The sequence below is a fragment of the Pezoporus wallicus genome, unplaced genomic scaffold (assembly GCF_028554395.1).
Source record: "Pezoporus wallicus isolate ANWC-B61680 ecotype Strahan unplaced genomic scaffold, APGP_CSIRO_Pwel_v1 contig_4012, whole genome shotgun sequence".
Lineage (NCBI taxonomy): Eukaryota > Metazoa > Chordata > Aves > Psittaciformes > Psittacidae > Pezoporus > Pezoporus wallicus.
The window spans coordinates 1,492,185-1,505,368 of NW_026637828.1; the positions used below are offsets into that span (position 1 = coordinate 1,492,185).

Here is a 13,184-nt window from a genome sequence, read left to right on the forward strand (position 1 = left end):
ACTTTCTGAAAAATATTACCAAAGATGTGTGTTTTCTGCCCCCCCCAACAGCTATCTTATCAAACCAACTCTCCCTCCTCAGCCCAACTCAGTAGCAGCTATATCCCTTCCCTCTCCCACAGAAAAACTCTTGCACAAAATATAACAAGAAATCTTAAACACCAGAACTGTATCTTAGATACCTGTGGATATATGAGTACTTCATGCCACAGAGACAGCAGAAAACGAAGAGAGGAAGCAGAGGATCCAGAACTGGAATCTTCATGGAAATGCACTGGTCTGGTGATCTCTGTCCCTAATCCAAAATGGTTCCCCTGAGGGAGCTGAAGGGGGATGGCATGAGGAGAGGAGTTCTTTCAAAGAGCTGATTCCTCTCATGCTCCTCCTCCTCTTGCTAAGGGGAAAGTTTAGTACCTCCATCATTTGCCTAAAAAGCAGCTTTAAAAGGGTCCCTGAATACGCAAGTCCCAATCGCCAAAAATGGCGACCCTTACATGAGGAAGTACATAATGGGTTACATAACAACATAATATGAAACACTTCAGAGCAAAACCACTAACATTCAAACTCTAATTTGAATGGCTTCAAACGACTTCATGTATATACACAGACACACACAGCTAAACAACTCTTCACCTGATAAACTTTTAAGAAACAATAAACATTATAAGCATAAGCCTGCTTCTTCGCAATAAAATCTTTACCTTCTATACCTTTTAACCTAACAGTTAATCTGCAGACCATCTTAAACTCTCCCCTATCTTCAGCAACAGGCAAACAGGCTGGACAGTAATAAAAAAGCAGCTATGCTGTCAGGAAATAACAAAAAATGGAATGCCCTCTTAGTGCAAAGGCAGGATTTCCACAGACATGAACGGGAGAAAGTTCCTGGTGAACAGAACTTGCACAATCACAAGATACATTCCAGAAGCCAGCTCCATGTACTTCCTAAATGCCATCTTTGATGCTGTCATATGTGTACACATGTATATGTGTGTATACAAATAGCTATCTTTCAAGATACACATTTACGAACTTTTAAAATAATCACACAATATAACTTTTAAAATAATTAAACAATATAGCTCAGTTGCTGACAGGCAATAAATAAATGTTATTTATCGAACATTTGGGCATGAAAGAAGCTATGACTAAAGTAAAAGCTCACACACTTCAGTTGCATAGGCTAAAAGTGATAAATGATGTTGCTCTCAGTATTTTTTTCTAGTCAGAAAACTTATTTAAGATTTCTGTGTTGCTCCTCCTAGGCAGTTGAGGAGTCATGGCAAAGTCACTCTATTCTAATCTCAGAAAAGTGCTGTGTATTCTTTCCATATGGGGTATCTGTGTTTTAAAGGAAAGCAAAGGATATCATGCAGTCAAGTCAGCACTCAGCAGAAAGCTACCTTATTTAATTTCTACATACTTAGACAATCACTGAATTCACATCTTCTGTGGAAGCAAAGAACCATCTCTATTTTGATATGTCCTTTACTGGGACAATACCCTTGCACAAGGATACTTAATTAAATGCTTACTCAGTTACTAAAATCCATTCCGTAAGCATTATGATCTGCCCAATGCAGAAGCAGCAACTGAGATTTTCAGGATATTCAAAAAAATGAATAATAGGTGCAGTAAATGCTCCTGTATTATTACTCAACCACTATGCTGAAAGCAACATTTCAAGAAGTGAGACACCAACCAGCCCTTTGGATGTCAGGATCCTGACGGGAAAGCAGTAGTTACAAAGACTGCAATAATGGACTTACGAATTCAAAAGATCCAAAGCACCTGAAGGCTGGCTAAAAGGCAAAAATCTATTTCATGCAAGAAAAACATAATTTGAAATTACAAGTCATAGTATATACACCTACATATAAAATAATTAGCAAATCACAAAACAGGCTGATACATGGGGAGCATGTTTTAAGATTACAAAACCAAACAGTTCAAGTGTTAAAACACAGTTTTAACTAAAATTATCTACAGTTTAAAAATGAAGCACAAAAATACATGATGAGCATATGACCTGTCTCATACATATAAAAAAGAGCAAGTATGTTTCTGATTTTCACTCAAACATTGGTAAGCTAATGGAAAACTACTTATTCTTGCAAAGACTACTTACAAAGATTTTGACAATTATTTACTACCAGAACTGACAGATTGTTAGTAGAAAATATACACCACGGGGACTAGTATATATGAAACCTAATACATGGAACATGGAACATTGCAAACATTATTAATATATTTTCCTTCAGCAGTCACATTATCTGTCCTGACAATTCAAAGCAACATTTATAAATCAAATTATTCTTTTCAGTGCTTTCATTAGTTCAAACGTTTAAACTGATACTGAAAATAAGGTCACCAGCCTCAAAGGCAAATTTTCCCTGTGTCAGAAAACTCTGCAGCTTTGCATTTGAATGTGATCTCCCTGGTTTACCTTGCAGTAAAGCAGGAAAATTAAGCATGAAAATTAATAGTTCTCACAGTTTTTTCTACATTACTCTCTGCTAGTCAAGTTCCCTCCTCAGAGCTCCAATATTTTGCACAGAAAGAAAGTGAATAGTATTCTATGACTCTGTTGTAGTAGTTCTAGGTCATTCCATAGAACATGGTGTCCTCTTGTGGCTGGAGGTTCCCTAAATCCGAGACGTGTAACTGAGCACCAAATGTAGTGCTGGTATCAAGGGAGAAATCAATCCGAGCAAAACCCTCTTTCAGTGCCACTAAGATTTAGAGTAAGCGTATTACCTTCATTAGCTTCATAGTACCAAATGCAGTGTACTGAACATAGACAATGAACAATATCATTCAGGTCCAGACCTGAAGGATATAAAAAGCACACGCCACTATTTCCCAAAAGATGTAAAATAGTGGGGTTTAGCCATTTGCACATGAAGGGCTATGTTTTACCAATATATTAGTTGGGCATCTAGTAACACTGAAGATTCGTAAAGGACATAAAAACCATAGACTGACAGAATCCTAGACAAACTGCATACAGATAGTCCTGTTAGCAGAGTTCAGCTACTGAAACGCCTCTTTAGGCAGTGATTTAAGATTGTACTGATTAATTTAGAAATGAGAAGACAGCTGCAATTCTACTAAAAACTGAACAACCGATATCAAAGAGAAAAATATTTAGTGCAATCTAACAACACACCTAAAAGGGAACGGGCTTTGTCAGCCACTGAAGTTAAAAGAGCAGTACTGAAAAAAGCAGTACTGAAAAAAGCAGCACTGACACTATCTTCTAAGGCTTGTTACCAAGCATTTGCAAGTGTAACATCACACACACATCCATCATCCTACATAATTCCAAGACAGACATTCCCATATGACTTAATTAATTTTACAACAAATTTTTAAGCCTTCCAGTTACTTCAACTTACTCTGCCATGGAAAGGAGGGAGTCAGTCACTCAGTGTAATGTGTTCAAAAGAGCTACAACCTGGTCTAGTGAAAGGTGTCTCTGCCCATGGCAGTGGGTGGAGACTGGATGAGTTTTAAGGTCCCTTCCAACCCAAACTAGCCTGTGATTCTATTCCTGCTGGATCTATAGGGTAATCGTTCCTGAAGCATGATCCACTATACTACACAAAACCACTCAATGCTCTTAAATGCAACATGTACAGGTATGACACAGTACAGAAAACAGCACCACTGAAAGGACAAAAATGTGCCTAGGTAATATGCTGTGGAAATAAATTCGTGAGTGACAAACTGAAGTAAGCTCTTGCAAACGTGAAAGCCCCACTTTACAACTTAAAAGCTATTTACAGCAGGTAGCCAGAAGTGTAACCACTAATCATAATTCAAGTTAAACCACTGTCTTATGGCTGATCATAGGAGCCTTTTAGGAGTGTGATGGATGTCACCCATTTCTTACTGTAAAGAAAAGATACTTTTTCTGAGATCTGATATGGCAGAAAGCAATTGTGGTTTTATGCATGATTAAGGTAGAATTTTGGCCCAAAGCTAAAGCATTGAAAGAATAAGCATTGCAAATGTTTTAATGAGTTGCTCAACTAAAAATTTTGTATGCACCAATTGTATTTGAAGTAATTAAGGATGAAAGACTATCAAAGAAAGCTTAAAAGAAGGTTTTTGCAATATATTGAAGTGGCTAATATTCCATCACTTCAAAAAAGGAGAATTAGTTATGTAGCAAAATTAAAAAAAAAACACAATACATTGTTTCTATTACAAAACTATGCATTAAAAATGAAATGAAAAATGCACTGGGGAAAAAAGGCAAGAAAGCTCTCATAAGTACTTTCATTTACTAGGATATAGGCAATGAACATCAGCTATGGACTTTATGCCATGCAAACAGACCTATAGGTTGTATTGATAAATTCCATATAGAATCATAGAATCCCAGGTAGGATGTGATCTCAAGGATCATCTGGTCCAACATCTCTAGGCAAATCATGACCTACATATATACTCACACATATATATGTTTATTATATGTAAATGATGATATAAATACATTTATATCATCACCATCTAATGCAGATTATGTGCATTACTACTAATTTTGTATCAAATGCACCAACCTTACCTACTCATGTTTACAGAATACTTGGAAAGAGCATGTGAAATAACATCAGAGTTACTACCTATAAATACTGACAATCTCCACATTCACTGACACCTGAATGCCTTAAGGAATTTATTAGTATTGCTTTTTTTCTATTTGTTTTTGAGATTTTAGATTAGTTTACATGAGTCAGCACTGGTGATTCTTCTATCATACACAAAGTTGCATCAGATATAATTAGCATGATTCTGGCATTTTAGCAATACATGGATTACTGTGCTCTTAGGCCAAATAAAATGTCATTAATCTATTTTAGTCATTACGTCAGCCTTCTTTTGGTGACTATGCTGATCACTATGGTTGGTGCTTCTTAGGCACCAACTACAGAAAAAAAGAGAAAAAGAAACAAGAAAGTCCCATATAAAAGCTAAAACACTTGATTAACATTAGGAATGCTGATTTAAGCACCCTGTGGTTTAGTACAGATATTTTTAGCCATAGGCATGCTGTAAATCTCAAATATTTTACATGCGACTGTTAAATAATTTTTTCATATCACTGCTACACTGTAAAGCAAAACTACCGATTACTTCTCAATCCCTCCTGGATTTGTGATGCAGACTACAATGTGTATTCAAGCTCTTACACATTTTAAAGTTTTGATGATTAAGGATTAAGCTACATGATATTACATATTTACTACATCCATACTACAATATTTACTGTATTTGTTGCAAAACCCCTATATGAACAGAAAAAGCAGACACTCCCATTTTATAGTGGGAGAACAAAGACACAAAGAGACAGATTATGGTAATTAAACATCCAAATGCCTTTAAAAAGCTAGTTTAAAGAACTTAAAACATTTGGTGAGCAGTACAGGAAATCTAAGGTGTGTTGGTCTAAATTCCTTAAATTTTACAGAAATATTTAATGAATTACTGACCAGTGTTAATTGCTAGCACACACTGAGAAGAGATTAGGTTTCACATATAAGATGTTCAGTATAGTTTGGGGAGTTTTGTGCATTCCTCTACTGTGTATGCCATCTCCATTTTGTTTAATAAAAACAGTCTCCTTTGCAGTGAGTGGAAAAATCAATGTATTAACTACATTATCAGCGAATCTGCAGCTGATGAGGCCAAGTCTGTATGGAAACATCAGGTATTGTCTTCCAGGTGTAAAAAATATTTCTGATAAAAGTATTTGTAACAGTCATAGAATCCCAGACTGGTCTGGCTTGGAAAGTGCCTTAAAGCTCATCCAGTTCCAACCCCCTGCCAAGGGCAGGGACACCTTCCACTAGACCAGGTTGCTCCAAGCTCCGTCCAACCTGGTATCTTTGTGTGTGTGGATAAAATTTTTTTTTCTCCACAACTCTTACTGATACTGTGAGTTAAGTACCTTGTTTCCAATGGCCTTTTTTGGTGGAAAGTTGAAAGTCCTCACTTGCTGGTATTTATTCTGCAATTTATGATGCAAGCTCCTGAACTCCGCATATCTCCGATAAACGTTCCATTCATCGTCCTTTATCCTAATATAAACCTGAAAAACACACACAGGGAAGAAAATCATTGAAGACAAACCACTGAACTAATGTATCTCCTCTACTCTTTAAAGCTTCATAACACAATTGTACTAGAAGTTCCAGGATCAATTATCCATAGCTATATCTCTGACTGTACATTAGCTGTTTCTGTTGTACAGGTCAATCTTATTCTCTCCCCCTCTCATTCTCTTTTTGTCTCTTTTTATGATATTAATCAAGACAAACATAGCTTGCTCATTTTAACATGATCCTGGGGCATACGTTGCAGCACTTTTTGTTACCATGGTTTCCAGCATATTCTACTAGCCAGTGATCAAAGGAAATAATAATTTAATACCATTATAAAATTTATTTCTATGCACTCAGAGTTTTTCATCTTTGTAAATCAGCTTTGTAGCATCAGAATTGCAAAACATAATTTTATCGAAAGTATAAAACTTATTTTACTTTCTTAAACAAAAAAAAAAATCACTGAAAACTAAAATGGAAATTTTATTGTTTGGAAAATAAACACAGTTCATTCTTTTTGCTTGTATAGGACATTAAGAGGAATTAACCACAGCTGTAGTTTTTGTGATTCTGGTTTTGTTTGCCAATTAATTATTTCATGAGCATATTATGACTTACATGCTAAATGTTCACATTCTCTAGGAAAATTTCATGTGGAGGTGGAATATAATGACAGAAATCTGAGATTCCCTTCACTACTAGAAGATAACTTTTCCTCTACAGAAATGAACCAACAGTTAAAAAGAATGCTGAAATAGCACAAGTCAGAAACTCTAAACCAGGCACCACAACACAAGATCCAGAGTGACCTTTTCCTTAGCTGCAGCACCTGGAATTTTGCGAATACTAGGAAAAGATGAAATTTGGATTTTGGTGTTGCAGATTCCAGCACTGAAAGGCAGTTTCTCCTGATGACTGAAATATTAACACAATCTCTCTCCTCTAGATTTACCAAGTCCTTAGAAAAGGCAAAATGTTACTAAGGGCTTATGGCATTTCAGAGATTCAGTGACATTAAGTAAACGTCTTCTCCCACAAAAGCAGCTTCTGCAGCCTTCCTTTTGTTTGGTCTTTAAGAAGTTCTCTTATCTCTACAGAAACCTAGTTTCTCCAATTTTTACGAGGTTTCTATCTTGCAACAGAAAATATACCATGCAACTCCTGCCAAAATATAGTATTTCACTGCAGAAAACATTCATATATTTGTAATATTGAATTCTATTGAATAAAAAGTGTAGCTTTTTGTTACTATTGTACTTCCTCATGTTTTCTGATAAGGACAAAAATAAATACTGTAATTCCAAACTTAGCACACCTAAGAGTACAAGAGATGCAGAGTACTGTGTGAATTACAAATGCAGATGTAGAAAAAACTTCAACTAGTTTTGGTAACAGGAATTCAGATGGACCCATATAACAAGTCTGCAAGAAGTATACAGATTTCTCTTTCATTTTGAAAAGAAAGCCAGGAAGAAGATAATTAAACACCTACAGGCCCATCTGTTTTAACAGTTCAGTACACCTCTGAAGGAAAATGAAGGAAAATATGAAATACACGTATTTGGCATGATTTCAATAAAACTCACTGTTGTGGTATAAGCCCAGCCAGTAACTCAGAACCACACAGCTGCTCACTCACTCCCCACCTTTCCTCCCCCCAGCTCCCAGAAGAATGGGGAGGAGAATTGAAAGAATGTAATTCCCACAGGTTGAGATAAGATCAGTAACTAAGGTATAACACAAACCAGTACTGCTACCACCAATAAGAATAATGATAAGGGAAATAATAAGGGAAGAGAATACAACCGCTCACCACCTGCCAATTGATACCCAGCCTGACTCAAGCAGTGATCTAACCCTTCTGGGTGACTGCCCCCAGTTCTACATCCTGGGCATGACGTGCTGTGATATGGAATACCTCTTTGGGTAGTTTGGGTCAGGTGTCCTGTCTCTGCTTCCTCCCGGCCTCCCCTCCTCCCTGGCAAAGCATGAGACTCAGAAAGTCCTTGGTCAGACTAAACATTACTGAGCAGTAACTAAAAACATCGGTGTTATCAGTGCTGCTCCCAGGCCAAAAGTCAAAACCACAGCACTGCACCGGCTACTAAGAAGGAAAAAAATGACTGCTACTGCTGAACCCAGGACACTCATTAAATGTAGTAAAAACTGTATTAAATACTTTATTCATTCAGCTCTAACATCGCTTTAAGCAGCATATTGTATGAAACGCTGTGCATTCCCAAGGTTTATGTTTCAGCTTCTCTACAGGAGGCAGAGGGATGACAAAAAACTTATTTTTAACCAACTTATTTAATATGGAATCCCTGGTTTAACTTGGAAATCCTGGTTTAACAGCAGTTATCTTTGCCAGTGTGATTTGGTGAATCATGCAGTTCAATATTACCTGTTAAGCTGTAACCCACAGTTACCCAATTAAAGAATGCAGTACACTGTAACTGGAATTTTTAAGAGTGCAAAAAACAGAGAAACAGAGATTAATTTCTTAGTTGAAACTGTAGAAGAATTTCTTCCTGTCCTTCTATGTACATAGATTTTGATTTTTTTTAGACAAAATGCAACATTTGGAGCTCCCTGCCATATTGAATTTATTGACAGTCATATAATAGATTATGAAAGGCACATTAATGTTCATGATGTAGTACACATTTAAAGCTTTATTATCTCAACAGGGAATGCTATTCACAAGCAAAGGTTTTTCAAGACACTTAATGCAAATTCAGTTGGGCAGTTGAACAAAGTAAATCCTAAATATAAAACCACTTGGATAAATTTATTCTAGTTTAGTCATATAAGGCATATAGTTATCACCATTTAAATCAAATACAAATCATACAACTAAGCACAGGAATAACAGGGAACAATTCTCTTTGTAGACAGGATTTTGAAATTATACCAAATCAAGCAATGTGAGATGCATAGTTTGAAACTGTCTTCTAAGTCATTAGTACTATTCCCATTATCTGCAATGTATTCACAATTTCATTCACAGCCTTTCAAGAGTAAATCAATGACACTTGTAACTGACAAACACAATTTTGTGGATGTTTGTTCCAAATTACCATGCTGTATTATAGAGCAACACTACTTTTTACTACTGAAAATACCTTAACATATGACTTAAAATTACAGAACAGCATTCTAAGATCACATTATAGAAAGTTCAAAGGACTACTCTAAGGTTCATTCTCTGATCAATTTTTAGAAATCAGATACAAATCCCTCCACTTCCTTTCAAATGCCCATGTTCTCCTGAAATCGTCCACTCCTGAGTAATCTCCAAGGTAATGAAAATTTACAGGCTGAATCAAAATCACTGGAATGTTTATTTGATTGGAGACAAAAGATTTTACTTTAAGATTCTCTTGTATAACAACAAATTAATTAAGCAGCTTTTGCCTGCAGTTTAGAAGCACTTTCCAGTTGGGTCTCCATGTAAAGACTGATCAGTAACCTTTTTGTAGCTATGATTTACAGCAGCTGAAAGAAAAATTTCAGGTAATAAGTAGATATAATGAATTAGTCTGTTATTTTCTCATCACAAACATATTTGAAGTTAAAGCTTTGAAGAGAAGTAGCCAAACCAGTGGTAATTTAATATTTTGGGTTTTTAGCCAGCTACCTGCTAATTTAATATTACTTAAATGCTGGTTTCTGAGAACTGGTTTGAAAGCACTAGTTCAATGACTCTATACTGAAGATGAATAAACCTTACTCCCATGGTACTGGTTTTCGAGCCAAGTTCCTTTAAGCAGCTCTGAGTCAAAAATGCCATTAACAAACCCTGGTAACAGATTAGTAACTATTGACAGAGTTCAAGGCTACCTATGTATAAAAGCCTGAGAAAAAGAAAGGACAAAATGCCAAAATTCCAACTTGCTCCAGTTTTAGGAACCTTCACAGGTTCAGTTACTATTTTTCAGGTCTGTTGAAGTCTGAAGTACTTTTTTTGTTTGGATGAGAAATATAGAATGGTATGTTTAGGATTTGTTGTTTGTCTCTCTCTCAAGCACTGTAAGTAGAAAGAGATACTGAATGGGGTATTGGAGAATCTTTCTGTTGCTATGTCATTTGTGGTTACAGAAATAACAGACTAAGCATCAGGAAGGAAATTTCCCTAACCCAAGCCTAACTCCAGAATCTTCCCTTCAAACACATCTCACATTTCCTGGTAAGATGAAATAAATATGTAACGAAAAATCAGTTCTAGCCAGAGAACTCTGTGGATGGGAGCTCCACAAATACAAACCTGCTGAAGTCCCTGTGAGTCTATGTTCCATTGCAGAAGCAAGAAAAATGTCAGAAGGGGAGAGAACAATGCTAGTGAAAGGTGAGCAGTGAAACTCTCCTAAACCACATCTAAAACTCAGTGGCACAAGATGCAAGAGAAGTCTGAACATTTGAGCAGCAGAACACTTCAAATGATGTAGCAAACACTGAGAAAGTTTATAAAAATCACTCCTGTGCTGGACAAGGTCAGTTTTTCTTACAAGCATGGGAAAAAAAATAAATATGATGAGCAGCACAGGGAATGAAAAAGAGACTGATCTACACTAAGGAAGCTACTGTCGTATCTGATCCCTAACTAAGAATTACTGGGGGGGGAAATGGGACACCCTATTATTTCTGCATTACTGTATTTCTACTGTATTATTGTATTCCTAATTTCCTTTCCCTCACTAATAAAATGATTTCCTAGAGATCCTCTTGTTTGTTACATATGCCTTTCAAATCAAGGCCCAAGCATTTGAGAGTAGAAAGAAAAATTAGCAACTGGTTTGGTAGAGGAATCAGCATGAATACAAAAACATAACCTGCACATTGGCACCATCAGTTTCTAAATGTTAGCTAAGCTTGACTGTGCAAGGTTTTCTTTACATTTGCTTTTAAACAACACTTTAAATAAGTATGGAGTACCACTGGTCCATAGTTTTACCTTTACACTAATCGAGTAAAAAGGAAAGCAGACATGAACTAGTAAAGATGCTTTAATTTTTTGCTAGTTTTATTCTTGTTTAACATCTTCGTCGCTGACATGGACAGTGGGATTGAATTGTGCCCTCAGCAAGTTTGCCGATGACACGAAGCTGTGTGGTTCGGTTGATACGCTGGAGGGAAGGAATGCCATCCAGAGGGACCTTGACACGCTTGTGAGGTGGGCTGATGCCAACACCTCATGAAGTTTGACCATGACAAGTGCAAGGTCCTACACCTGGATCGGAGCAATCCCAGGCACAGCTACAGGTTGGGCAGAGAAGAGATTCAGAGCAGCCCTGTGGAGAAGGATTTAGGGGTGCTGGTCGATGAGAAAATGAACATGAGCCGGCTTCAGTGTGCGCTTGCAGCCCAGAAAGCCGACCGTATCCTGGGCTGCATTAAAAAGAGCGTGACCAGCAGGTCGAAGGAGGTGATCCTGCCCCTCTACTCTGCTCTTGTGAGACCTCACTTGGAGTATTGTGTGCAGTTCTGGTGTCCTCAATATAAAAAGGACATGGAACTTTTGGAACACGTCCAGAGAACGGCCGTGAGGAAGGTGGTATGAAGACAGGCTGAGGAAGTTGGAGCTGTTCAGCCTGGAGAAGAGAAGGCTGCGTGGAGACCTCATTAGCAGCCTTCCAGTATCTGAAGGGGGCCTATAGGGACGCTGGGGAGGGACTCTTCATTAGAGACTGTAATGATAGGACAAGGGGTAACGGGTTAAAACTTAAACAGGGGAAGTTTAGATTGGATATAAGGAGGAGATTCTTTCCTGTTAGGGTGGTGAGGCACTGGAATGGGTTGCCCAGGGAGGCTGTGAATGCTCCATCCCTGGCAGTGTTCAAGGCCAGGTTGGACGAGGCCTTGGGTGATATGATTTAGCGTGAGGTGTCCCTGCCCACAGCAGGGGGGTTGGAACTAGATGATCTTAAGGTCCTTTCCAACCCTAACGATTCTATGATTCTATGATTCCAATTTCCGCTTAATGAAAAACAAACAGAACAATAAAACTTTTCAGCTGTGATACGAGCAGCTTTTTGTGTGCTTTTCTATGTACAGGGACATAACAGGAATTAAAGTGAACAAGCTTTTATCTTAGCAAGATCATTTTATCTACTTGCATAAAGACTACAAATACTGTACATATTTTGTTATATCTCCAACTTTGAGATTTAGTTCATAAAAATGAACAATACAGTGTCAAATATATGAGAGAATGCACATCAAAGCATGAACCCTAAAATACTGATCTACTAAGCAGTAGTAGTACATGTCATGCATTTTAGGCCTATCCATTCAAATGACTTCCATGCTGAATTTTGTTCATTGTGTTTCTGTAGTCACAGTTCTGCTTCCGATACTAACAAAAGCAGCATGCCTACACTTTCACTGGATGAAATCAGTATTTCCTGTTTTTTTTAACATACAAATCAGATCAGCACAGATTATTTCACTCATTAACTTATTAATCCCTTTTAAACAGTGAAATATTATTTGTAATACCCCCAAAATCATTAAGAACATTTCATAAACATGCACTTTGAAGTGATACAGTCACTGCAATGTATGACAACCACTGCAGTGAAAGATGTTTCTGCAGAAGAGAATACAGGTAAAATGACAGAACTGCTGGCTGCTTCTCCAAATACAGGGGAAAGGAGGTACTCCGGCTGGGGAAAGGAGGTACTCCGGCTGGGGAAAGAAGGATACCTCACAAATCACTTTGTAAATAAGATAATTATCATTTATTATAAATACTTATTGGATATAAACTATTTTCTTCTTTCTGTAGTAGCTATAAACTAAGTTGAAAAATTAAACAATACTTTCATTTCCTTAGTATTTCTTTCATCCAGAACAGCATTTCTATAAGCCAATCACTATATTAAGTTGTATTATGGATTCCTTTAGAAAAAAATAATTACGTATAAAAGTCTCCTTATCTCATCTTTGTATACTTCTTCCATCCCATCTATCTAAAAATTTTTCTCCTTTACATACTCTTAGGCTTCTCTGACACATCCTTCGGTCCTATTAAGGAAACAAAGGGTTTTGGTTTCTGCATCCTCAAAC

General features: G+C 37.0%; 1 protein-coding gene across 4 annotated transcripts in view; it reads right to left on the reverse strand.

Moving 5' to 3' along the window:
- SNX29 (sorting nexin 29) overlaps positions 1–13,184 on the reverse strand; it is a 117,948-nt gene that overhangs the window by 41,980 nt on the left and 62,784 nt on the right. For all 4 annotated transcript variants that reach the window (XR_008972019.1, XM_057407913.1, XM_057407912.1 and 1 more), the window contains exon 19: positions 5,963–6,103. Coding sequence is in view for 3 of the 4 variants with exons in the window: in XM_057407913.1 (XP_057263896.1) it covers positions 5,963–6,103 (141 nt within the window). In the remaining variant the exon portion in view is untranslated. The remainder of the gene's footprint in view (positions 1–5,962; positions 6,104–13,184) is intronic.